Source organism: Pempheris klunzingeri, chromosome 16 (assembly GCF_042242105.1).
Source record: "Pempheris klunzingeri isolate RE-2024b chromosome 16, fPemKlu1.hap1, whole genome shotgun sequence".
Classification (NCBI taxonomy): Eukaryota; Metazoa; Chordata; class Actinopteri; order Acropomatiformes; family Pempheridae; genus Pempheris; species Pempheris klunzingeri.
Window position 1 is genome coordinate 14,403,628 of NC_092027.1, and position 26,437 is coordinate 14,430,064.

A 26,437-nucleotide genomic window follows, 5' to 3' on the forward strand; every position below is an offset into this window, starting at 1 on the left:
CTCTCTCATATTGCTATCGAGGAGATGATTTAACGTTGGTTCTTAATAGCAAAGGGCCTCGCCAGATGTACCTTTTATTACTATTTATAGCCAAGCCAGATTGGATGAGCAGTTTCCTTTGAAATCCTCCATAAATATTTATTGTCTGAAATTTCACACAGCGCATCAATTTTTCTATTATGAGAGATGGAACAAAGCACAGATTTAGGACAGTCAGGATATTTGGAAAACACAGAATATGTTTAATTAATAGCCTGTTTCCTTTAATGAGGTTACAGAGCAATTTGATTTCTCCTGTGGTACATAAAGTATATTAATTGGGAAAACTAAGTAGCATTGATGAAAAATTGAAAGAAATGCTATTCAAGAATTGATTTGGAGAGAAAATATGTGTGCATACATTTGCCTGCCATGGATTGTGCACTACCATACGTTTAATTGTGTGCATTTCACTATATTTGCATTATGATTGCTGGAAGCTCAAACACGCAGAAACGTTCTAATGAACCTGCCACAGCAGCATTTGCGGCTCCATTATTGCTTCCTTCCTGATTCAAGGCTATGCTGAAGTGAACCAAGATAGGGTTGAATGTTTTGCAAAGTATCACCAGATAAGGAGGAAAGACAGCAGCATTAGTAAGGCATGGGGGAGGCCTAAGAGATAAAGTGAAAGTGCCTAAGAGAAAGCGGAAAAAAACCCAGCCAAGCTTGTTTTGTTTTGGCTGCAGTGTTTCTCTTTGCTTCTGTACAGATATTACAGACATTCTTAATGGTTACATACATGCACTGCAGTGGTCGAAGTGGTTGCAATCAACACACTTTGACTTAGTTGATTGTTCATATAACACAATGCAGTTACTGGCCGACAACAGCAGAATAACAGTGCAAAAAATGGCACAATACTTCAAAAATTCAGTATATTTTATCAACTGTGCTTATAAAACAGTTGAGCAAATAAAAACGTTGATCACTATGATGGTGATATCATAATGTTTATCTTATACAAAACATATATTACATTACATAAAGTATCAAAATACACAATAAGGAACATTAGTGCAGTAATAACACACTTCGTCAGCAGCATACAGTAAAATCACATTTGAAATTGCTCATAAAGCACTACATACAAATACAGTGGAAATGTGTGTATGTGCCTCTAAACTTCTTCCGGTATCAACAAAGAAGACCTGGTCAACATTCTGGCATCAACGAGGACAGTTTATTAAATGTTAGTTTCCATGAAGGGCTTGTCCAAGGCAGCGAGAGTCCCTGAGAACGAGTATCAGGCGTCTACGCCTGCAAGAAAGTAATGTGATTATTTCTATTCCGTCTCATGCGACGACCTTTTCTTTGGCTTGCGTGTTTTTTCCCTCCTGGAACAAAGAAACAAGTGTATAACAGCTCATCAGTATGATAACCTGAAACTCTACTGTTGACAATCTATACTCATAATTAAATAGGAATTTCTAGAGTCAGATTTCACTTGGTTGCAACACAAAAATAGTTTAGAGGACATCAACCCCTGAATCTATGCTAATGGGTTCTTTAGATGCCAAGCAGTTTTTAAGCCTGATAATGAAATCAGCTAAGCATTATTTGAGCTCCTCCTTATCCCCCTCTGGCTTTCTGAATTCTCTCCAAACTCAAATCAACAAGTTGCTCTGACTCACAATCCAAATATTATTGAATTAAGAAGTCTGCAAATTCCCCTCATCTTCAGTTACTGGCTTCATTGAGGACACATACGTTCCATGCTCACACACCTTTAACACACACGTCCATGCAATTCTGTCTGGAGACAAAGTTGTTGCTGCTCCCTCCGCAGCCCGAGTAGACGAACTCCTCGCACATCTTGGTGGCTGTGTTGTAGTAATAGCGAGGAATGGAGGCTGAACACTTCCCTTTGTCCAGAGGGTCCAGGCAGAGCACGGGGACAGCTGGAGGATTAGAAACAAAGCACAAAACAACCACAATAAGAATTTTTAAGTCTTTTTTTCCTTCAGACTGTTAAATCATTTCCTTATGAGTGAAATATCTTTCTACATGGTGCATTCCCAGAAAGGAAGCATTCTTTTCACACGCCGAACACATGAAGCTCTTTCTCAGAGGGGTCACTAAATGGTACCAGAAATGCTTGTTTGTTTCATCTTTCTTAACTTCATAACTTAATCCAGACTTTCTAATTAGAATCACGCCTGGTATGTCCGTTTTTAGCAGTACTATTGCCACATTGTAGTCTGTGCATACAGAAGTGGCAGTGAGCATCGCTTCAGGATTACTCAGTGGCATCAAAGACAATGAGTTTGTACTAACTTTTTCGTGGACTGCAGTACTCCATGCAAGAGGTGAGGTCTTGGAAACGGTTGGAATTGCCCTGGCAGCCACCGTAATAAAAGGACTCACACTGCATGGTGGTCATGTTGAAGAAGTAGCGGCGAAAGAGGGCACGGCAGGGTCCCTCCTCTTTAGGAAACCTGCAGATTTGGGGAATTTCTGGGGAGGAGAATGACAAGATTTGAAGTTGGGATTAGATCAAGCAGCATCTTAAGGTGTGTGTGCACCTTTTGCACGACAAGAACAAAGACTAAAAAGTCCAGAATGAAATGTGCACTTCTTTCTTATAGATATAGAACACTCAGAGTAAAACCACACCCAGTACACATTCAATAACTTTCAGAGGAGGGCAAGGTCACCATCATCTTAAGTGTATACTCAACACACTGACTTCTTACTTGGGATTCTGAAGCATGTTTTCTGGCACTCCTGGTAACTCTTGAAGTTATTGGCGTTTCCTTGGCACCCTCCGTAGTAGAAAATCTCGCATTTTTGGGTGATAGTGTTGTAGTAGTAGCGCTCAATATCTGCCCTGCAAGGTCCCTCCTCCACTGGAAGGAGACAGACGCCTGAAAACATCAAAGACACTGTTACTAGAAAGGCGAAATCACCATAGAAAATTATAGCAATTAAGCTTTTGAACACTATGATACCAGCACGCTTTGCGCCTGAGGCCACAAGAGGACCAAAGATTATAGATTTTAAAGTGTTTCCAAAAGTTCGGTAAAAAGATTGAGGAATAGGGATTAATAAAAGATCCTGTTAGGTTACCTTTGGGTGACAACGCAAAAACGTTGTAAAAGGAAAAAAGAGTAAATAGCGCCAATATGCAAAACTCCATCGTGCAACTTTTGCTCCGACTCCAACTTTTCTGCTTTGGAGACCATCCCAGCCTGATCCACTTTTATAGCTCAGTGAAGTATTTCCCAGGGGAAATTTAGGGGCGGGGAAGTAGTGACTCATTTCCATAATAGAGTTGGCTACATTAGAACGGTGATGAATTTATTAATGACATCAGAGAGAGTTTTGTGTTGTAATATTTGCGCAACGGATTGTCAATGTAGTGACTAAGGACATATTCAGCCCAAATGAAATGACAATAGAGAGTTCTCTCTCCTGTAGCAGAGTCACACATCTGTCGTCAGTGGCCACTGAGGATGATGATGATGATGATGGTGTACAGAGATGGCCCCACAGCATCCTGGCAATTTTTCTACGGGACCCGTTTTTTTTTTAGTCTCTAAGGAACAGACAGTCTTATGAAACAGTAACTTCTTCTTACATGACTGATGCATCCTGCCAAGTTCCCATCATACACCCGTCTGACTGGATCTGAACTCAAGCCACCCCCCCTCCTCACCCCCACCATCACCACCACCTACAACTAGTTACACACACACTTTCACTCAGAGCCTCAAAGCACTCTGTCTTACATCTCCAACCTTGTGATCTGTTATCCTTTTTTTTGTTTATCTTAATGACTGCAGCCGCCTCCAAAATTCGTTCAAGGAAACAATAATGTCCTGCTCCACTCAGCGTTCAAGGACCCCATTCCTTAGACTGAAAAGCAGCGCTACATGAAAAGTGAAATAGAAATGCACAATAAAATATGGCTGTTTGATGTCACGTAACTGCATAATTCATGATTCTCCATCAACTACTGAGGATGTTACTGGAAAACTGCCGTGCAGTCATGTTTAGAACAATGATGTGTCTCCATCTTGACAGGTGGAGGCTAAATACAGATTAGCCGTCTTATCAAAGTGACCTGTTACATGAGGCACCACCCCTTAACCCATTTCTGAATATGAGAAAAAGCAGAGTCTAAATGGTACAAATCCAAAATTCTAATCAGTAATATACAGCAAATACAGCCTCTGGTTGTACTTTATTATTCACAAGAGCCCAAAAAGACACCTGTGTGATTCACTGTCCCTTTTGATAGCATACTTCAGATACTGGTGTGATCATACAGTGGGGCCTCATTTTAATCAGATTAGCGGATTAGGATTGTTTATGCAGATTACTTTATAACCCAGATTGAGGGAGAGGAGAGGGATTCTTCGGCAGGATTTCAGGGGTGAAGGACCGCTCCCTGTAAGCATTCGTAAGTACATTCCCATTCTTTTGACTGAGTTTTGTAAACTTTGAGTTAGAATCCTTGAAGATCTTTTATCTATCACATGGTGGTGAAAATGTTTTGCAAAAGAAAAATGCTGAATGTTTCCTTTTTTTTGACAGAACATGCCAGTCATTAATGTAGATGACCTGACTGACAAGGACAAGGCTGTAATGGAAGTAAACCAACTTAAAATTGAAGTGAAACTTGAGAGGTGGTTGGTAAGTTGTTTTTGCACTAATGAATAGGTCAGTGCCTTTGTAGTTTTTAAAAAAACACCAGTGAAGAAATTAGGCTTGCAGACTTTTATCCATGACAAGTAATTTGTCGGCCTGTAATTATACAAAGTGCAATCAATTCTATCAGGAGCAGCGTTTAAAACTGAAAATAAATGGCTGGATTAGACTGTCTGAACACCCTTTATCTGATCACTCTAGACATCTAAATGCTGCGAGGAAATCAAGGACTACATTCAGGCCGGAGAAGATGAGGACATCCTCGTCAAAGGCATTGCAGAGGACAAGAACCCCTTCAAGGAGAAAGGTGGCTGTGTCATCTGCTAGACTGGACCTGAGGAGCTTTTCATATCTCAGATTAGCACCCACGGACACTCTCCCTCCCCTCATAAAAATGGATTTGCAGACTGAGAAGATAGAGGGACCTAATAAAACAAGAATTGATCAAATTTCACGAGTTTCCATGTAAATGATTCCACACCTTCTGGCCAGATTTGTAGCCTTATAATTTTATTCTTGGAAGAGATGCAGTAAATAAGAGTTGTATTTGGCAAAGGTTACACAGTAATGATTCTCTCTCATGTGGTGTATATAGTCTGAGCATGTGGGCCCAATGCTTTGTTTCATACACAGAAGCAACAGTTATTAAACAAGCTTCTTTATAACTCAGCCTGTCTCCGTCATTCACTGTGGGAGGGGTTCATGACTGGGTAGAAAAACAGATACATCTTCATAACGCTTTAGGCTTGCACAACTTTGTCTCAAAAACTTTAATGAGATCATTCATTGACATCTTGTAGCATACATCATGGTAAAGATCAAACTTTATTTAATATGAGCTTTAACTCTTTTTTGCCTCTTTTCTGCATAGTTTTAGCTTTTTTATGTATTCTTCCCGTACTTTCAGCCAGCCATTTGTTTAAATTCATTTCATTTCATTTTAATTAGGCAGACAATCTGGTATGAATATATCATATGGGAATGAATTGAATGCAGAGGATGCCTGGAATATGGAACAAAAACGGTATATTAAATATTCTGTAAATGCAAATCTACTGATATTGTGCACTAAGGAGGTTGTTTTAAATCTTTTTGCCTTACGTCCCCTTGAAATGAAGCATGTCTGTCTGTAACTGTTTCACAAGGAAATAGTAAAGGTTAGAGAAAAGTAAGCAGTAAGCAGATTCATCACAGTCTTTTTTTTCTTTTTTTCAATTTGTTTCCTGTTGGTATTTTCCAAAGTGACGGAATTCGACCGGAGATCAAACATTAGCAACATTTTAATTTTCCACTGGGGTTAAAGTTTCACCCAGACAGGAACCAGAGCGAGTCGCAGAGTTGGGCGTGCGCATGCGCACACGAAGGGTTGTCAACAGAGATGGCGCTGCGCGGAGTTCTGCTTGTAAACCAGCTGGCCAACAGCCGTCATTTCTACAAGTTCACCTCTCCAGTCGGTGTCCGGTCGTTGTCTGAAAATGTGTCATCTAAACCCGTAACGTCCAGTGCCCCAGAGACCCTGGTTGACCATTTAATCTACACACAAGAGCACTTTGCCTTAAAGGAGTCCCTCAGAAAGGTATGCAGGACTGTTGGCATTGTAGCAAGCTTTGACGCTACGGTCAAAACAAGGCGACATTTTGCTTTGTTTGGTCGGTGACAGCTGGATATTTTAATGTGTACATCTCGTAGATAGAAAGCAGCAGCGTTATCCCTCCTAAAGTAAGTGTGGGGAGCAGCGGAGGGGCAGTTTAATAGAAGTGGGTGAGAGGTCACTGTGCTAGCTTGTTGTGTAGCTTCCCCCTGCTGCTCTGTGTTACAGCTTCACCTGAATGAAACCATCAAAGTCCAAGTCTGCGTTTGTTTTGTTGCTTGTGCAGTTTGAAGAGAGTGTTTATGTGTCTGTCTGCATCCTCAAAGCACTGCACAAGCTTATAGTTTTTCTCTGTTGCTCCAGTTTAAGGGTAAGTGGTGAATAAGAATAGCAAGGCAGGGCGCCAAATGCAGTGAGGCTACACTGGTTTACTGTACCAAACACAGCCTGTGGCCTGTGTGTTGTCATGGCCCATCCCACCTGCCTCATGTCAGCCCTCCTCTTGCTAACGTGTGCAGCATCTCTGCACTGAGATTATATAAAGTTATGGTGGCAGTATGGTATATGTAGCTTTACAACAACAACACAATGATGTATTGATTGTGTTACTGACAGGTCTGGATGCACATGGTGTTATTTATCATGAAAATTAATAAAAACTGCTTATAATCCATGTGTGGAAAGGGTTATTGATACCAGAGAGTTTGCTGATTGGTAGCTATGTGTAAGAGTAAAGGAACTAGCTAGATAAATATTGATGGTGGCTGGACAACAGAGGGGGCCTTGGCATTCAGAAACAACAAAATAGTTCAAAACATCAAAACAGTAGTGCCAGCCAGTGCAGTTCAGCCATAAAATGTTTGTTTGTATCACTACAAATATTTGGCCTGGGTCATTTGTTACATCTTCCTTATGTAGAAGATCACAAGTTTCAGCATTGAGAACTAGTTTTCTTCCTCAGGCCAATGAGTTTGACGGATTCAGAAATATTGAGGAGGAAAGATATTGAAGTAGTGGAAAACGAGTCCCGTTTCCTTTTGCACAGTACATATTATTTAAGTATGTCAGCTTTCCATGAAAATACCCTGAAATATTTTGGTGTACTGATGATCAAAATTTGTGTTAAATTAGTTGTCTCAAAACCCTGGAAGAGAAGGCAAGACACTGATTTTACTGGTTTTATGAGTGTAAGTTGTACCTCACTATTTCTTACGTGCAGAGCTGTTATGTTTTTTCAAATTATGGTAGTAAATAAATCAAAGCAAGCATTAGTAATCAGTCTGACTCACTTTGAATATATATCGCTAGACGGGCATTGGAGACAGGGGCTGCAAAAGTAACAACAAGGGCCTAATTTAAGGCAGAGCGCAAAGATGTTGCGGTAAATGGAGGGAAGCTTGTTGTGTGACTAAACCTTCAAAAGGATGCTTGGAGGTTGAAAATAAATTAGCTCTGGGAATAATGGGAAGGGTGAAAATGTGAAAAGGAAATGCAGAACAATATGTTGGCAGGAAGGGGAACTTGAGGCAGCATGGTTTATTAAAAGAATTCACCGAAGGCTAGTGTGTGTTTATAGATGGTATACAAATGGGGTTATAGGAAATCCTTTAGTAACTGTCCAAGGTGAGACGTTCATAGTGCCAGTGTTTCCACTACAAAATTTCTGTTAGTGGGTGTGGAGGGCGTAGGGTGTTGCATAGTCTGGTATTCACATGTTCATTTATAGATGAGACAAACAGCTTCCCATACTAAGAAATTAGTCAGGCTCCCACAGGTACAAACCACCAAACCATTCAAGGCTGGTGTATGTTGAAGGTCGGCTGCTGTCAATGCAGGTCAATGAGCCAAAAGAGATTTCCCTAAAACTAGGAAGGGGCTACTCATGTGCAGCTTCCTATGGTTTCAGACTTGGATCCCCCCCCAACACTACAAAGCTATTGTACTGCAGGTAGTTTTGGAGCAACAATGCTGGCAAGTGGCTGCTATGTGCTATTAGTAAGAAATAACATCCTGCGAAAGTGGCTGTTGTGACTAAATGTAAAAGACATTTAATATAAGTTCACTCCTTGCCCCAAGAATGCTTATTTTCTGCATCCATTTATGAAACTTTGACTACATGGTAACATTAGCAGGTCCCTCTTCAGCATCAGATGTTTTTCAGAATTAGCTGACTCCTGGCAGTGCCAACTATTGAAGACATCGTTTCTGTCTAAATAAATTATCCATATCACAATACATCATCTTAAACTGATTCTGAAGCATAGCTGTTTCCTTCTTTCTGGAAGTTCAACCTTTTGCCAGTTTGTGGCTGTTGTCATGTTGCTGTGAGTAAGAGACTGCAGCAACAAGTCTTCTTTTTGCATCAAAAGAAAAGCAAGACTTATTTCTGAATAAATACCCAGGGTCAGCTTCATCTTCTTTACAAGTTGCTGAATGTGAGACTGAAAAGAGAGAATCATCATTTAAGAATTCTACTGTTGGTTTTTGTATGAAGATATGAATCAATCACACTGATGTGAAACATAATAATAGATGGAAGATTCAGTGACGTTTGTTAAGACCACGAGTTTTGTTAGCATTCAAAAGCCAGCTGTAACTGACAAAGAGCTGTGCAGGAGAGGAACAGGGTATAAAAGTATCATCAGCATTAAAGTGAAAATTTGCATTGGGCACATTTTGACTGATATTATTTATATAAATTGTGAATCAGAGTGGCCCAAGAACAGAACCCTGAGGCACACCCTTTGATGATGCCTTCAGCCTGCACTGATCTGTTTGATAAATAATTTTCAAACCAACAGACGGTATGTTCGGACAGTCCAATACTGAGAAGGTTATGTTTCATTACTGCATAATCCACAGTGATAAAAAGCCTAATTTAAGTCAATGAAAAGATAATAAAATCATCACCTACTTTTAAGGGTGCTGTTGTTAAACTGTGTTTTTCCTAAAACCTGATTGATAATCAGATAGAACATTGTTTCAAATCCTTCAGTTGCTTACTCACAAGGGATTCCACAATCTTAGCTAAGACAGACAATTAAGAGATGGGCATATAATTATTTAAAAGTTAAGGGGGTTCTCCCTTTAACAGGGGAACAACAAAGGCACATCCATATGAAAACAGTAACAGCACCGTAAAAACTGCATATCAAAATCTGTAACAGTAGACACAGCAAATGTTGTCTTAGTTTCTCGATAATATCATATTTTGAGTAACGTAGTGGTTCTCAACCTTAACATACAGTATATCGCAATATAATAAAGTAAACCGCAAGAAGTAGTGTTCCAGAGTATCCTGGGTACCAGGGAAAAAGCACAGCCACTCCAGACTGGACATTTTGTAAGACCTGATATTGCAATGCTCTTGACCTTGTCTTACTGCTTGACCGTTTAGTGGTGTGAAATTGTTCTGGTATGCAACACATTAACACTAACCTCTGTGAAGAGATGTAGGATCACTCCCTGATGACCTTTCTGTTCCCATTTCTAGTTGCTAGTTGTCCCTCCCTTTCCCTCCTCAGGATTTGAACTTTGAACAGGGGTTAGTTTATTGCAGGTTAAAGACCACGACCTGCCTTTTTTTGACTCTGTGTCCTTGTGTTTGTTGTTATATAAGTAAGCCTAATTTTCACAGATTCAGGTGCAGACACATGCCCCATAAGTCTGTTGAAGGTAGTGTCTGTTTTCTGTTTTGAACAGTAAAAACATGATGTCCATGTTTTCTGTCTGCCTTGTATTCAGATGCCTGTCAGCCAGTGTGTTTTTCTTGGCGGGTTGAGTGGTTGTCTGGTTTGGTATGTGTGTATTTTGGAAGGACAAAATGAGTGTGCATCACTTTTTGCAATCCTGGAAAAAAACTTGGGAATTCTTCTTCAGTACTTTGTTTTTTTTAGTTTGAATGGTAAAACCCAGGCCCAGTCTAGCTCATTGCTGTTTGTGCTTTCACAGCAATAAAAAATACATGAAAGAATAGTTAAGTGTGGTTTATTTGACAAAATCCACTTTATTGCACATGGTTCATTTAACTTATTTTATTGGCTCAGGCTTGGGTTTGATGTTTCCTATTTCCAATAAACAGCTCTTTTGTTCAATCATTATTTTTCATTGGCTTCACTCATCATTTAGAGCACATTGTTCTGAGCAGAACACATTTATTGGACAGATTGTCATGGGTCTGTTGAAAGCATACCCCATTAAAAATGTTTATGCATTAAACTGAATAGCACCAATAGCAAACCAGTCATAGTTGTTTAGAATATTTGGCCTGACAAGTGTAGATCCAATTGCTGGAGACATTTTAATGTGAAAAGCAAGGAAAGTCATGGCACATACAATTTTATTTTCTGTTATTTATTTGTGGATTGATTTCCCTTGGATCAGCACATAGAGCCAACATTATTTTGCAGAAAACATTGTTGCCGTCCTGTGTACTACATCATCCTGTTGACAAAGCCAACTGTGCAAGGTAGAATTGTTAAAAGAAAATTGGCAACAAAATACCAGATGAACTATAACCCACACAATACTGTACATCTACAGCCTATTTTCTGTGGAGCAGCTTGAGTTTCCGCAAAAATAGCACCGTATGAGTGCCTCAATAGATTGGTCATTTGTAAGTGCTTCTCCAGCTGTGGGCCACTTCCAGGTGCTCAAAATGACTCACAGTCATACCAAAGTCTATTCCAAAGCCAGTTTGCAACCCCCTCTTCACTCCCTGCAAATATTTTGCTCATGACTCACAAACTTGGCGCTAGTGGTATACACTGATAAAGCACAGTGCTGCTTGAGTTTGCATTCAGGATAAAAAACAAAAGGTGCTCTCACTGATGAAGAATATTATGCAAAGCTCAGTGACGAGATGATCAGAATCCAGTTGTTTCTCCATTAAAAATTTATCGTTTTTTGTTAGTTCTGATTAGCGCAAAGCTGTAATTCAAATCAAATACAATATCAGCCATGTAACATCATACACCTCCTATGTACTGTATTTGAAGTTATTCCTTAACTGCACACTTTTTTTTGTTCCACTCTTAAAACATTTTTTATAGCCATCCTTCATTTTTAGGCAGTTATGTATGCCAGTCTTTGCAACTGAGATAGATGAAGTGGCTGCCAACTGAGAAGGATTGTCAATAGTATGGGTTTCAGTACCAAGCTTTATTTTTGCATGCTGTTCTAAATATTACCTCAGAGGTTTTTCACCCTGCCAAGAATAAAATTTGTGGCGGGAACACTTAGTCATTAAAATATTGGCATTTGAATGGTTGAATGCAAAGACATGGAATATTAGTATTGGCAAACAGTAGCTTCAAGTATAAAAGTATCAGTCTCATCCCTCAAAAACCCATATCCCAAAACTCTCAGTGTAATTTGCATTGGATAACTATGCCACTGAATTCTGTTATGGTCTTGTTTTTAGCACGATTTTTCTGCTCCAAAACAACACAGATTGGGGTGGAGGCCAAAGTCATATCATTGTTTAATGAACCTGCAGCTTGTCATATTGTATGTCACCAGCCAAGTCCTGGTTATCAGCAGGGGACTGATAACATGTACCTATAGGAAATAGCAAGCCATGCATACTGTCATCATTGTAGATTTACCAGGTAATGCATTTTTTTCAGCCTGTTTTCTATTCATTGATATGTAATACCATATCTCACAGAGATAGATTACATAGACTTAAGTATAAATGTGCAGTGCACAGCAGGAAACCCATGTATGTATAACAATCATCGTATGTGTTTTTTGTTTCACTCACATTGTATATCCTTTTGAAGATAGTGATGAGAAAGGATAGAGAATATCAGGTCTTTCATTTGTTGTTGAGTTTACAAAAAAAGCAAAGGAAAACTGCATGTTTGCGCAGAAACATGCAAAGATATGCACAGATATGCTAGAAATTCACAAGAAAAAAATGCTATGGATGATTATCGTGCGCACTATTAGAAGTACACACACCATATCTCTCCCGTGTTGTGTTTGCATCTTAGATCATCGACCAGGAGATCAACCCCTATGTGGATCAGTGGGAAGCAGAGGGGAAGTTTTCAGCCCATAAAATCTTCAAGCTCTTAGGAAGTGCCGGATTCCTAGGAGTCAACAAACCAGTTGGTAAGAGTGTTAGATTCCTAAACCCCTAAAAACCAACAGAAATACAGTGTTCATTTTGGTAAATACACTTTTGGGCCATGCAGTAGCTCGAAAGTAAACATCATCACTCCTCTTTCCTCCTTTCATGGCAGGAAAGTGCCCACATGAATGAAAGCTGGTGTTTGTTTGGCCCACCTGTATTTTTGTTAGATTTGTAATTGACTTCCCCCTTCCCAGCCCTTGTGACTCTGAAAAGGAAAGTAGGATACTTTTTTAGATAAGAGGCAACGCCTTCTGAAAAATGATGAGAGTTTAATTAATCTAGTGGGTTTTTGTGCATTGTCTGGAGCAGAGTGATAGGAAAAAGGACCCAGAAGCCTTCTAATTTTGGAGCAGGCTAGTTTTCTGTGAAAGGATCCAAGGCCATAATAGCCATCACATCAGGGTGCCGCACTTTTCTTGCTGTTTGAAGCAAAAGCCATTTTGCCTGATTGCATCTCACTGAAAAATGTAATTTTAGCAAGTTGATATAGAAATATTTGAGTAAGTAAATGTGACTTTGTTTAGACGTGTCTGTGGGCAAACGACTAAAAATCTACCAGTGTTTAACCTTTTTACCTGCTTTTTAGCGTTAACCTGGATGCCTTAAATGGTCAAGTCAAGAGCACAAGAAACAGTTAAAAACCCAAAGATGTTTTAGCCTGTGTTTGCAGAGTTTGCATCTATTACATAAAAATGGCTTTGGGAGTGTTTTGAGGACATTTTCTGGCACAGATTTTAGTCTATTTGTAGTTTTGGGAATTTTAGTTGGTAATCCATACAAATATGATGACTGATTAATCACCTATGCTTCAGTGTACGTGATGGATGTTTTTGAGACGTGCTGTGTCTGTTGACTTTGCAAAAGCTCTCGTGATAAATCTGTATCATATCTCTTCATTGAAACAACATAAATATTACAATGAAGGAAGCAATTTTTTAATCCAGAAATACAGATGAATAACAAATCACTCAGAATAATAATTTTGCAGTCAGACCTGTCACTTTGTATGCAGTTTGACCATCTCTGCTTCAAGGATTTGGCTTGTCTTTTTCACAGCTGAGCTCACTTTCTGTTCATTTTCTTTGTGTTTGACAGCCATACATCACAGTTGGTCTGGTTTAGAAACGTTCCCACTGTGATGATGGGTGGTGGAGTCACAGCAACATCCCACAACAGCTGTCTGCTGCAGCATATCCCATTTCCAGATGTGTACCCAGCTGTGTCTCTGCTGGGGTGGAGGAGGGAGCGGGATGAGCTTTGTACAGTACAGGACTGTGAAAAAGTTGTGGTTGTGATGTGTGATTCATTGTGAATATGTGAGGGGACTTGTGGGAAGTGTTTGACAGTCACACAGCAGAAATCTTAAGTCTTTCTGTTATTCCCCCGACTTTGTCGTACAGTGATAACTTCACTGTAGTTATAAACAGCTGTAGTTGCTGTTCTAACATTTGGAGCTGAAAAGGACAAATGTGCAAACAATATTGCTGAACACTGAGCTCTGTGAAGAAGACTCCACCACAGGTCTGTAGGTCAAAGAAGAGGAAGGGCGATGGAATTAAGATGTGCTGAGTACACAAGTCTTAAGCATTAGTTGACAGGATTAGAGAAGAGGAGCAGCCAAGACGCACTGTATTATCAGATGATAGATTACCGGCTATCATGTGCAGCACAGGAAACATGGTTAAGGGGGACTATTTGTAAAACATCTCAGAAGAAACGCTAGACAATCAAGTATACTTTGTAATTCAGGGTGTTGATTTGACATGTTTCAGCATGCATGCAGTTTATGTTGGCTTCATGTGCTTGTAGTACAGTATATAAATACTGATCAGCCTGATAAAAAATGTTTTGGCACTTTAGATAAAAACTAATGGACAAACATTGTTCTGTGTTCTAAAACCTGGTGCTGTCAAATAGTTATTTCTGCATGTGGCTTAATATTTGCTACAATATTTGGGATAACCAAAGTTGCCATGGTATTGTATGTGTTTAGGAAAGTGTGCGGATGTCCCTTTGCTGCAGTGCTGACTAATGAAACCGACTCTGATTTGGAGGTGGGGATCACAGGAATGGGAATAAGGATTTGGGAATCTGTTCGATTGAGAAATGATTCGTCAGGTGGAATGAGGTGAATAAAGCGGTTGCCTTCTACAGTACCTTGTACTGTGTTGTCAAAAGAAAAGAAAATACTGAAACTGTAAACTGCATGGGGAGCAAGTATGATGATCTGAACTTATTGCTAGTAAAGAAGTGCCACATTGTACAAGATACATGTAAAACAAATCTAAGGGGCTCTAATTTCATGGCTTAGAGGTTAATACCCTGAAGTGCAACATTTTCAAATCTGGCAGAAGACCAGTTGCATGTCATTCCCCATCTCCTCCTGATTTCCTGTCATCTCTCTACTGTTGCCGCCTAATAAAGGCATCAAGAATGCCACTAAAAATAATTTGATAGATAAATAGAACAAATCTCAGAGTAGGGCTCACAAATTAACTCAAGAATATAATATCTTGAATTCCTTTTTCGAGACATTAAAAGCCTTAGTGCTCCTCCCTGGGCCACTGATTTAAAATAAATCCAGGAAAGCAGAGTACTGGGAGTGGACTCGGTAGATTTATGCCAGGGTTTTAACCTTAAATGTCTGAAACTGGAAAAAAAGTTAATGCCTGTGTTTACATCTTTTGAGTATATCGCTTTATTTAATCTTCTGACTCAAAAAACTCTTTGAGTCTCTCTTTGAGAAAACTCTAAACTTTTTCCCCCACTCTTTTTCCATGTACGAGGAAAGACATTACCTTTCAAAACATGAGAACAGGAAGTTTTTACAAAGTGGCCACATTTAGGGACAAGACAGAGATGACCCTTGGCTCCCTGCCTGTTTTTCTCTGCTCTGAGAGAGAAGTATCCGCACCTCACACCATGGCAATGACCTCTAGTCTCCTGCCTGACAGATAGATCCGGGCAGCCGGCACAGTTTTCCCTTCAACTGAATATTTTTTATACTAATGTTTAGGTGACTCCTCAAGAGACTTGTGTGTGTCCAGGCTGTTCCCTTTCTCATAATTGCACAACTTTTGTAATACTGTGATCACTTCAGAAACATTACTAACACAGTGACATTTCAGATTTTACCCAGTAGTGCGTCACACTGTAATTGTGACAAATGCATTGAGGGTTTGTCAAAACTGTCTCTCTTTCCGTTGTTGTCATGGTTTTATCATCAGGTCATGCGTTGCTGTGCATACTCAATACAGAAAAGGATTAGAAAAGAAGAATAAGCGTTGTTGCTCTCTGACATTGCCACGTCTGCTTGTGCTGCACCTCTATATTCATTCAATATGTGCTTCACATGGAGCTCCATCCAGTGAGAACCTAGAGAACATCTGGTGTTCAGAAGAAACATTAGCATGTATATAGGATTGACATTTGTGACAGAATTTAGTTTGTTTTTCTTCTGCTTGCTTGTTCAACCAGATGACCTGCTGTTTTGTTTTAAAGGGGATAAACCTTGGTGCTTCCCTTAGTCCACAGTATCCACCGCAGGGTTTCCAGTGCTCAGAGACTTATCGCTGCACAGCTGCACCTGTTTCCTCTTATTTTTGGCTCCCCCGCTCCCTTGTTTGCTTGTCCCACTATATCTCCCTCTTTCTCTGTCCCCATTTATTTCTCTCTCTTTCATTTATTCCCCGTCTCTTCCTGACGTTCTGCCAGACTGTGCTTTCCAGTATTTGATAACTGGTCTGACAGGTGATATTAAACCACTTTGCTAGAGTTGCAGGCCTCCTTGTGACACATTCTCTGATGATAAGTCATTGTCAGTCACTGATAGTATCCATCATCCAGTGGCTGGCACGCTCTAATTAGGGGAAACTGTGCTCCAAGCATTTCACAGATGTTACAGATTTTGCATTTTGCTAACTGGACATTATCATAAAGAGATTCGTCCTAAATGAATTACTATGTGGTTGCATTTGCTAGACAGCATGAGGTGATGATGATGATGATGATCTTTTCCAACTGCAAATTGTGTTACATTCATATTGTTTCATTTTAAAGGGATTTGGATGTGTGTATGTTCACCACTAACAATTTGATAAAAGCGAGTACATTAGCCAGCTAATTCCACGAGTAGCGGACAGAAAATTGGCCTTTAGCATTAAGTATATTAGCATAAAAAACAGGCTATGCGTTTCACAATAGATGCTGCAAGTGATGATGAAAGGCAAAAGACGGTGATGTGAGATGGCTCTTTATGAGGATGACTGACTGAAAGTGGTGTTTTTAAACATGGCTTATAAAGCTCCATTAAGGACCTCAGGTCTCTGAAAATGTCTCTACTGCCAGAATGGAGGAAATAGACGTCCATTTTTGACATTTTCTGTAAATGGCTTGTTTAAAAGATCTAAATCAAGTTTAATATACTAAGCAGAACAGATGAGATGACACTGAGGCGACAATGATCTTTATCTGCAGCATGCAGCTCATCTCCCAGTAGTGCTTTTTACACATAATTACAGATAGCACAATTAATAAATAAACAACATCCTGTAATTAATTTGAGTGCACGCTCCAGTGCCAACAGATCAGTGCCGAATATTATGTACATATACCAGTGTGCATTGTGTGTATGTGTGTGTGCAGAAACATGCTAGCCAGTGATATTATTACAGAGATAACAGGAGAGATGGAATGGAGACGGGGAAGCTGGGTGCAAGGCTGGTTTAATGTGACTAATGTAGTGATGGAGTCTATTTATCCAAATTGACACTGCTGAGCCATTCTTTCTTCTTCCTTCACCTGAGTAGTAAAGGTCCACATGTACTATCAAATGTGCATAAATAAATGAAAAAATCTATACACAAAGAATCCACACATTGTACAGTGAGGTGTCAGCAGTAGTTAATGTGCGTGTTCTGTCCCGTGCAGAGTATGGAGGCTTGGGTCTTGACTACAGCTACAGTGTTGCAGTGGCAGAGGAGCTCGGCCACATCCGCTGTGGAGGCATCCCCATGGCCATCGGTGTGCAGACGGACATGGCTACTCCTGCACTGGCCAGGTACAGTCTCAGAAACTGTATTGCGCATGACAGAGCATAAGCACTGAAGCAAATTGAATAAGACACAACATTTCTCTTTTCATTCTTCCCTTAAAGTCAAGTCCCAACAATTTGAGTTGGCAACATCTCTTTATGTTACAAATCTCCCTGCGCCTTTTCTTATCAGAAGGACAACAACTAAACAGTGACTCAGACAACAATGTCTGCTTTGTGTTCTGGCCTTTTCACACCACCACTAGTGCCACTTGTGTCAAAGCTGAAGTATGTTTTCGAACATTCATTCTACAGGGATGTGTTTCATTTTGAAGTGATAAAAGGTTACTTGTATTGCTACCCCTGGCAACAACCGTCATCTCATTCAGCCTGCAGATAATAACATTATCTTTCACGTCTGAGTTTTTAAAACAAACTTCCCAGCTGTACAACGACATCTGTCTGTCTGCTCGTGTTTATTTCAGTAAAATCCATTTCATACAGTTACAAATGCTATAACCAAATCCATACTCATACTGTTTATACTTGTGACAATGACCATTTTTAAAAGTTGTGCTTATGAACAAGGTGTGACAATGATATTAAATGGAGGCAGAGGATTTAACGGCATATAAAATGATCATTTCAGGCACTTTTTACTACATTATGCGTACAAGTTATTTTTCTTTATGTCAGCCAACTTATATGTATGCAGACACTGATATAACCGTGTCAAGCCAAGAATAATAGCCTTCTGCTATATTGGTCAGACTATAGTGTATCTGTATCAGTTATCCATAGATTTTAACTGTTAACTAAAATCTTTACATGAAATTTAAAGCTTTAGTCAAGACCTTCTTTAACTGTGACATCAAAATAACTTAGTTTATTATAGTTTCACTAGAAAGTACAGCCTGTTGTACAGCCCTTTTTAAAAGTTAATCTCTTTAGAGGGTATATCTATTAAAATATTTCGTAATTGTTTGTAGGGCCATGGCTTGCTGCTTGATATTCTTCTGCCATGAAACAGCAGCTAGTAACACCAGACAGATTTCAGTGAAATAGACAGTCAAAGTCTCAGGAGCTTAATTAGGGGATCTACACTAGCCTGCAATGTGTTCGAAGTACTGAGAGAGCAGCAAAAAACAGAAAAGAAGATACCATGGGAGCTTCAGGACAAGACTCCCTCCTCTGTCCCACTGGAACTGCAATTGCCTGAAACATGGCAGAGTTATTATAAAGCACACAATCCACTGCTCTATCTTGCCACAGTTGGACAGTAGAGTTAGAGCTTCACACCACATTTAGATACAGAAAGTTTCTGAGATGTCTACTTTTATAGGAAATCAATGACGGATGTTCTCGGATTCCCCTTAAAGAGTAACCACATAGCTAATTTTTAGTTAATATGTTTTTATTTCTTTGTGTGTGTGTGTCTGCAGGTTTGGTTCAGCTGAGCTAAAGAAAGAGTTCCTGCTTCCCTCCATCATGGGGGACAAAGTGGCCTGCCTAGGAGTCAGTGAAGTCGGAGCCGGCTCTGATGTTTCAAGTACGTCTCTCCTTCATCACCTTGTGGTCATTTATTATCAGATGATTTTCTTCTCTGTGTCTGAAGGACCATTTTGAATTCAGTAATGCTGCACAAATGATTAAGCAGCCAGAAATACAGCAGTTTTACAACCAATTTGGCACAGATATTCTTCCACGAGAGAAGAATGGCATGCTGAAGGCCACATACTGTATATGGGCCTGTAATATAAGTTCACTCTCATTAGATTTCATCACTTCTCGGCTTCTTTTTCTGGATTTAGGCATTTCACCAGCTTTAGACTTGGAGTAATATTTTGATTTGAAGTGCCATAATTGGAACTTTATTCATCTTTCCAATTTTCTCTCTCTCTCTCTCCAACCACTGACACACTCCAACACATGTTGATGCAGGTATCAAGACTAAGGCAGTGAGGAAAGGGGATGAGTATGTGATCAACGGGGGAAAGATGTGGACCACCAACGGTACCCAGGCTGACTGGATGTGTCTCCTCGCCAACACCAGTGACGGGCCCGCACACAGAAACAAATCTCTCATCTGTTTGCCCATGAAGCTACCAGGTACGAGTGTGTGACGATGTTAATGCAAAAGCAGAAGGCCTTTCTTCAAACAAAAACAATTAAGCTAAAAAGTAACAGTCATTTGTGTTACTGCAATATTCCTACATTATTTGCATGAACGTATTACCCTAAAACAGCCTCTCTGCAGAATTTCTGTGTTCTGCCTCTCAGTAGGATTTGTTATTATTAGCATGTCTTAGCGAAGAGGCAAAGTGACATTTATTTCTGTTTCCTGTCCTTCCCACTGTAGGAGTCCACATCGCCCGCAAGATTGATAAGCTCGGCATGTGGTCATCAGACACAGCTGAGGTGTTCTTCGATGACGTCCGTGTGCCGTGCAAGAACATCATCGGCCAGGAAGGCATGGGCTTCACCTATCAGATGCTTCAGTTCCAGGAAGAGAGGCTCTGGGCAGTGGCCAGTGGTGAGTGAACCTTCCTTAAGCTCTTCATTTTTCTCTCTCTCTGTCATATCCAGACATCAGACGTCATCTTTCATAGTTTTCTTTACTTTTTCCCTTAATCCTTCTCACTTTCACGTCTCTCTCACGTCTCACGCCTCTTAAAGATTTTACTGTAAATTGCTATGGTGTCATTTCCGGTTCAGTTTCCAAAACTTTTAGGGAGTTCAGGGTACATAGTTCAAGAGTTAATCTCCTATAAAGTAGTTGTTTGTAGTAACAAGCATGAGTCAATATTTTCTTGGCCAGAACTTGTGAGAAACTCTTTAGGACTGAAAAGTGAAATTGTATAAGCTCCTACTGAGTTTGACACAGCGTTTGTCTGTCTGGCTTGGTAACCTTTGGTGCGTCATATTATCATCAGACATGGACGCAAGTGTCACTGCCATTAAAGAAAAAGAAACGGTGACGACTGGCATAATGCCAAACCAAAGCACTTGCGGCACAGGTGAAGCAGTGGTTTTCAGCTGACATCTTTATCTGTCTATCTTAACGCCACCAGTCATGACCACGATGGACATGATCATTCAGGAGACCATTGAGTACACACGCCAAAGGAAGATCTTCAAGCAGCCTGTCCTCTACCACCAGTCGGTTCACTTCAGGTTGGCTGAGCTGCAGACGGAGGTCGAGCTGCTCCGTTCCCTCCTGCACCGTGCTACAGGTACAGACACGTCATAGGCTGAGATATCCATCCATCCGTCGTCTGTACTGCTTTGTCCTTAAGGGTCGGGGGAGGGCTGGAGCTAATCCCAGCTGGCTTTGGGCAAGAGGCGGGGCACACCAGCCAGACAACACATAGAGACAGAAAACCATTCACACTCACACCTACGGGCAATTTAGAGTCACCAATTAACCTAACCTGCATGTCTTTGGACTGTGGGAAGAAGCCGGAGAACCCAGAGAAAACCCTCGCAAGCACTGGGAGAACTCATAAAGGTTCAAGGTTCAAATCCGAATTCGAACCTTCTTGCTGTGAGGCAGCAGGTGCTAACCACTGCACCACCATGCTGCCCAGGCTGAGATATGACGTAACAAAAATGAAAAATGAACGTTGTGCTTGGTAGTGTTGGCTGCATCTGAATGACTCTGATCTGTCTTCATGTTTCTCATCTGTGACTCAGAATGTGGAGACACAGAATGAGTATAATGGTAATAAGACAGCTGTTAGGGCGATTCATCACAGCACTTTGGTTATCTCTGCGAATGTCTGTGCCTACCAGTATAAAGAACATTCGTTTTCAAAATATACATATATCTGTAAAATATGCCTTTTTTTTTAGGTGAAGCATCCTTTTCTTCATTAAATAAGGTAGACAAGGCTCCAGATATCACGGCAAATGAAGGCATGCAGCCGTCTTCATGGCACCTGGAGCCATAGATAAGACTGAGGCCTCAGTAACAGAGGCCACAGTCAGTCGACTTAGCTCTGCAAGAATGATGTGAATGCCAAACTAGCCCGGAGTGGCAAATTTGTCCATGTGCAGTGCAGCATATATATTTAAGAAAAGAGGAGAATAATGTGGTGGCTTACTTTTAAGTAGTGATGACTGGTTCCCTGGCTATGGACAGAACAGTCATTGTTGGCTTTAGTAAACTGCTTGCTACTAGATTGCCTGAAACTAATGTCTTGATTTTCACCCCATGTTTTGGCCAGAATTAAATTCCATCCTACTTACAGAGTATTTGATCTTTTATATACAAGTTTACATTGATTATATTTGACAGCCAAGCAAGAGCTGTGCTAACATTGCTTATTCTGTCTTCCATGTCTGCTATTAGTCAGTTGTTATTCTTGTCGAGCTTTATTTCCTTTTCAAAGAACTTGTTATGGAGCAATTTGGGGTTCATTGTCCCGCTGAGGAAGTTTCAAACTTCAAACTATGATTATTGGCTGATCTACTGCTGTTTTTGTGTGTGCTGGCACAACGTAAAAACCCATAAGCTTTGCCACCTGAAATACTGGCACACACCCAGCACTTCCAAAGTAAAACCCAAGTGCTTTTCACCACGGTGTTTATTACATGAATGTGGGCACATCTGTTGGGCGGGTGTCCAAGGTCGTGTGATTTTTCTCGTTGCGTCAGAGGCCAGCAGCTTTGAATTAATTCATCTAGCTGGTAAGAGTTCAAGTGCGATTTGCTTGCCCAGGATCAGATCAAAGCCACTGCATCTGTTTGGCACAGGTAGGCAAACACACACATACACAAACTTCTTTGCACAGCGAAACAGGAAAAATCATGCAGCTCACACATGTTCCTCTGGAGGGTACTGACAATAGAGGCATTGATCAGTTTTACAGGGAAAAGGTCTGAATGAGAAAAACATCGGAGCCAGCCACAGGTGACTGAGACGAAACCACATTTGTTTATTGTCTTTGTTTTCCTCTCTAGATTCTTTCTGCCCAACCATTCTTTTCATCCACCCGGACATGTTTCACTCTTCCAAGACTGTGTTTCTACTTTGGTACTTCCTTTTTTCCCCCACAGCATTGTACATTAAAGGCAATGATGTCACCAAGCTGGCGTCCATGGCCAAATTAAAGGGGGGCCGCCTGGCCAGGGAAGTGAGCGACAGCTGCCTCCAGTTTTGGGGAGGAATGGGTTTCACCAGTGACGTGCTGGTCAGCAGATTTTACAGGTGGGACTGGTCAGAGACATGGCAACACAACTGAAATATAATGCCTTTTGTTCGGAGTAGTCTTAAAACTACTTATCCTGTTTTCCCCATCATCGAATGAACCCTATAATAGGGATTTATCGCTTATAGCACCATGATTTGTAATTATTTTCAGCCCTTTGCAGTGTTAGGTGTAAACCTTATATGGTAAGAGCATCCTCACCAGTTGGTAGGAGCTTGATAAAGCTCACGATCTAGGACGTTTAACTTGACTCCCTAATTGCAAACTTAGAATCAGATTGAGGGCTTCTACAGAAGCATAGCATGTGATCAAGTAATAATAATTCTTGAAGACACTTCATTAGTCTGTTGGGTGGTGTGGGGCCAGGGGTCTACTCATTTTATTTATTCAGTGTAAAATAAAGTAACATTGTTTGATTCACATTTTCAAGGCCCTTATTTTACACTGTGCTGTGGATTCACAACGTTGTTTTCCATAGTTCTTTCATTTCATTAGTTTGTATTGTCTGTGTATTTTCCACAGGGATTCTCGGTTGTTGTCGATCGGCGGGGGGGCTGATGAGGTCATGCTGGGAATCATCAGCAAATACATGGACACACTTCCCAAGAAATGAGCTAATCAACGCACAACCCAGGGACTGATGTTGATGTGCTAATCATTCACTGTAAATCATTAAACACAAATCACCGAAGTGCTGTTCTGATATGTTTTAACAGCTGTGTACAAGGTTTTATTTTGTTTTTGATTGTTTTAAGTGTAACTATTTACCTGTAGTAAATCTTATCTGCTCAAACACAGACAGATAAAGCTCATGTTTTTTTGTTTGTCATGATCTTACAAATGTGAATAGCCTACAGTTTTATTTTAATGCCATTTACAATGATTTAATTTCAACATCGATCAACTTTAAAGATGTAACCTATTTTTTTAGGATAGACTAAGCTAAATAATGTATATAAAAAAAACCTGTGTAAAATAAATATCAAGCAAAGATTCTGACTTTTTGTGTCATTGACAACTTTATAAATACTAGTTCAATTTTAATGTTTTCATTCGTTTAAGACAGTGGTCAATTCAGAGCATAAAATTTATTTATTTACATTAAAAAACATTTCTTTACAACAAAGTTGAAACAATAATAACAAACACTGCTGTTGATTGTGTGGATGCCAAATGATGTAATATATCCATTCATTCTTTAGGCAAATACAATATGATAAATTGTTTCAGGTGTTATTCTATAAATTAATCACTTTTAACACAACTTGGGCTGCATTGACAGATTTGCCATTTCGGCACCGTTTGTCACAATGTGCCCACTACTGTATTAAGGTTTTTGACACAATGGTAACTTCAACAGTTAATTTTAAATGTTATGTCTCACACACTGGCAGTGTCTACTTCACATGTACATACACAGTAGGCATGATTCCTACTTCACATGGTCATAAATCATCTCATATCCCATTGAATTGTTTTGGGACCAAGTGGCATCAGTAGGAGTTCTTTCATGACTCAATTTTGGGGTCATTTTTTAAATAAAGCTGAGACAGTCTCCCTATCTATGTCAGTCTAGTTTTGTAGATGCATCAGTGTGGCACAGATGTGGGGCAGGAAGATGTGGAACTGAAGGAGCGAGACCAACGAGGACCTATCACCTCAGCTTGATGAACCAGTACAGGACAAAGAAGACAAAAAAGCAGAAGAGCAACATGTAGCACAACAGTTTGGTCTGACTTCCTCTGGACAGCTGCTTGACTCTGCCGATGGTGGCGCCGAGCAGGCCGCCTGTTGAGTCAAAGTCCGAGTCCTAGTGTGGGAAGGAGGTATGAGAAGTCTGAAGTCCAGACAGAGCAGCAAACACACATGCTGAAACACTCACATTCAGGGAAATGTAAATACGGTTACTGTGCTTCTGGATAATTTACCACTACTTTTACTCCACTAGCTGCAACATAATGCTTCTTACATGATAATGATTCAGTAATGAAATAATAAGATTAATACTTTTACTGTTTGTTCTACAAATACATGTTCTGATTATCTTTACTATGTGGTGTGACTATTTTTACTCAACTAAAGAGTGTAAGCACCTTCTCCAGCACTCAGCAGTAACAAAGTGCAGCCAAACTCACCATTTCATCCAACATTTTATTCTGATATTTGACTTCCGTTCCAATGTCGATAGACAGCTGTAAATATCACATGTCAATGTTGAAGAATAACAAGCATAACACAAGCAATTCATTCTCATGATTTCGTCCATATAAGTGTATGTATGTAAAATGTAACTTTCATCAGATATTTACATAACTAATAAACAGGCAGACCAGGTTTCTAAGAGGACAATCAAAGAACATAGACGTCGCCTTTCTATGACATCCATCCACCATTAATAACAACATTTAACAAAAAGAGATCATCAATATTCACTTACACTTTTTAAAGCGGTGACTTTAGCTCTCAGTCCCTCCTGTAGGTGCTCATTTTCCTCTTCATACACACTGTATCCGCTTGCTACATAATTCCCAGAACCTCCTTCACCTTAAAGAAACCACAACGATCATTAATATGCCGTCATTCAGCTGTTTTGTCCATATCTTAATCTTGTAATGTGGCGTTTAAGTCTGTGTAAACTTGGGCCTGGGGCAGACAGCATCCATCCATGTTTGATAACAACATTAGCTAGTGTTAGCTAGCTAACTAGCTAGCAAGCTAAGTATAATCTTAAAATCTCGATGTTCGTCTGTTTCTTACCCAAACCGGCGCGCCTCATCTTGAATCACTGAAGCTGACGCTATCCGGTGCTGTATATAATGTGTCAGGAAACTGAATCAGACCAAGAGAGCTGGAGAGTAGTTACAGTTAGCGGTAATCGGGTTGATGTGGCAAGTTTGTGCACATCGGGAAACGCCACGACATCCTACGGTGGCCGACGAGGACACACTTCCCTGACGTCATTCCGTATCAATACATGAAAGATGTAAACCGTAACATTGTTTGAATGCGCCTTTTCTCAATAAAAGTTTTTTTTTTTAAAAAAAGCATCAAATGTTAAAATAACATGATTTGTTATTGCCACATTATTTCAATATAGAAATAAAAATAAACTGAATGTGCTTGTGTGAGTCCCTGTGCAGTTTGCATAATACGGAAATCTACTCATCTAAAAGCCAAATGTCTCAACTTGAAATCACAGAACAAATTAGCATGTGCAGTGACAAAGCCACTAACAAATAAAAACTACACTCCTCAGTAAAGTTCATATGCACTCAACAACATTTATCTGTGGCTCAAGGAGGGAGTTTACTGTTAATCATTATCAGGCAGCAGTAAATACTGTGTGATCCTTTCCAATTAATGTGACAAATTGGATTACTGAAAAGCTTTGATTTTTTTTTGCTGTCACGTTTTTTATTATCATGTGGTTGTTATTTGATGATTATTAAAATGCTCAGCGTCAATGTGAGCTAGATTTTGTGTTACAGGAGAGTCCAAACATCATTCATTGATCTTTTTTATTTGGACTTCTGATGCAAAGGCGAGGTCACTAGAACCACACCATGTTTTTAGTTTCTGTTTTCTCATTAAACATACTGGGGTGAGAATATTCAAATTCAAATCTGAATCACATTGTTGTTTTTTTGTGTTGCTCTTTTTATTATGTGTTTGTGTCACATCATTCATACTTTGGACTGACACACTCACACCAGTTGGTCCCCTTAATATCAGCCAGATGATTTCGAACAGTCCATGGTCCATTGCATGATTTA

General features: G+C 40.0%; 4 protein-coding genes across 6 annotated transcripts; 2 read left to right on the plus strand and 2 right to left on the minus strand.

The window, feature by feature from the left end:
- Positions 1–976: 976 nt before the first annotated feature.
- tfpi2 (tissue factor pathway inhibitor 2) lies at positions 977–3,199 on the minus strand. 2 transcript variants are annotated; one of them, XM_070846489.1, is made up of 5 exons: positions 3,109–3,199; positions 2,736–2,906; positions 2,317–2,496; positions 1,767–1,940; positions 977–1,376 (listed from the first exon to the last, which is right to left on the minus strand). In XM_070846489.1, exons 1-5 carry the CDS (start codon positions 3,176–3,178, stop codon positions 1,294–1,296), a joined length of 678 nt encoding a protein of 225 aa, XP_070702590.1. In that variant the 5' UTR covers positions 3,179–3,199; the 3' UTR covers positions 977–1,293. The 2 variants fall into 2 exon arrangements, with proteins under 2 accessions (XP_070702590.1, XP_070702591.1); XM_070846490.1 differs by having other exon boundaries at positions 977–1,373; positions 1,763–1,940.
- A 1,382-nt stretch (positions 3,200–4,581) lies between these two features.
- Positions 4,582–5,091, plus strand: gngt1 (guanine nucleotide binding protein (G protein), gamma transducing activity polypeptide 1). The gene is made up of 2 exons (XM_070847071.1): positions 4,582–4,677; positions 4,894–5,091. The coding sequence occupies exons 1-2, from the start codon at positions 4,582–4,584 to the stop codon at positions 5,017–5,019; spliced, it is 222 nt and encodes a 73-aa protein (XP_070703172.1). The 3' UTR covers positions 5,020–5,091.
- Positions 5,092–6,063: 972 nt separating this feature from the next.
- On the plus strand, positions 6,064–23,660 carry LOC139215279 (probable acyl-CoA dehydrogenase 6). Of its 2 annotated transcripts, XR_011585513.1 has the most exons (10): positions 6,064–6,268; positions 12,280–12,400; positions 17,352–17,481; positions 18,897–19,003; positions 19,396–19,563; positions 19,814–19,987; positions 20,526–20,687; positions 22,513–22,663; positions 23,187–23,434; positions 23,473–23,660. XR_011585513.1 is itself a non-coding variant. In XM_070846194.1 (9 exons), exons 1-9 carry the CDS (start codon positions 6,071–6,073, stop codon positions 23,275–23,277), a joined length of 1,302 nt encoding a protein of 433 aa, XP_070702295.1. In that variant the 5' UTR covers positions 6,064–6,070; the 3' UTR covers positions 23,278–23,660. The 2 variants fall into 2 exon arrangements, 1 of the variants encoding a protein (XP_070702295.1); XM_070846194.1 differs by having other exon boundaries at positions 23,187–23,660.
- A 73-nt stretch (positions 23,661–23,733) lies between these two features.
- bet1 (Bet1 golgi vesicular membrane trafficking protein) lies at positions 23,734–25,571 on the minus strand. The gene is made up of 4 exons (XM_070846198.1): positions 25,422–25,571; positions 25,102–25,208; positions 24,800–24,856; positions 23,734–24,474 (listed from the first exon to the last, which is right to left on the minus strand). Exons 1-4 carry the CDS (start codon positions 25,438–25,440, stop codon positions 24,319–24,321), a joined length of 339 nt encoding a protein of 112 aa, XP_070702299.1. The 5' UTR covers positions 25,441–25,571; the 3' UTR covers positions 23,734–24,318.
- Positions 25,572–26,437: the final 866 nt, after the last annotated feature.

Bases quoted from the DNA above. Each gene is read 5' to 3' on its own strand.
- tfpi2 (XM_070846489.1), bottom strand. From the start codon at position 3,178: ATGGAGTTTTGCATATTGGCGCTATTTACTCTTTTTTCCTTTTACAAC. The intron at 2,497-2,735 runs GTAAGAAGTCAG...TCTCCTCCCCAG, and splicing joins AACATGCTTCAGAATCCCAA to AAATTCCCCAAATCTGCAGG. The intron at 1,941-2,316 runs GTTAGTACAAAC...CTAATCCTCCAG, and splicing joins GTACTGCAGTCCACGAAAAA to CTGTCCCCGTGCTCTGCCTG.
- gngt1 (XM_070847071.1), top strand. From the start codon at position 4,582: ATGCCAGTCATTAATGTAGATGACCTGACTGACAAGGACAAGGCTGTA. The intron at 4,678-4,893 runs GTAAGTTGTTTT...TGATCACTCTAG, and splicing joins TGAAACTTGAGAGGTGGTTG to ACATCTAAATGCTGCGAGGA.
- LOC139215279 (XM_070846194.1), top strand. From the start codon at position 6,071: ATGGCGCTGCGCGGAGTTCTGCTTGTAAACCAGCTGGCCAACAGCCGT. The intron at 17,482-18,896 runs GTACAGTCTCAG...GTGTGTCTGCAG, and splicing joins GCTACTCCTGCACTGGCCAG to GTTTGGTTCAGCTGAGCTAA. The intron at 19,564-19,813 runs GTACGAGTGTGT...TTCCCACTGTAG, and splicing joins TTTGCCCATGAAGCTACCAG to GAGTCCACATCGCCCGCAAG.
- bet1 (XM_070846198.1), bottom strand. The intron at 24,857-25,101 runs GTAAGTGAATAT...TGATATTTACAG, and splicing joins AAGTCACCGCTTTAAAAAGT to CTGTCTATCGACATTGGAAC. The intron at 24,475-24,799 runs GTGAGTTTGGCT...TTCCCACACTAG, and splicing joins ATAAAATGTTGGATGAAATG to GACTCGGACTTTGACTCAAC.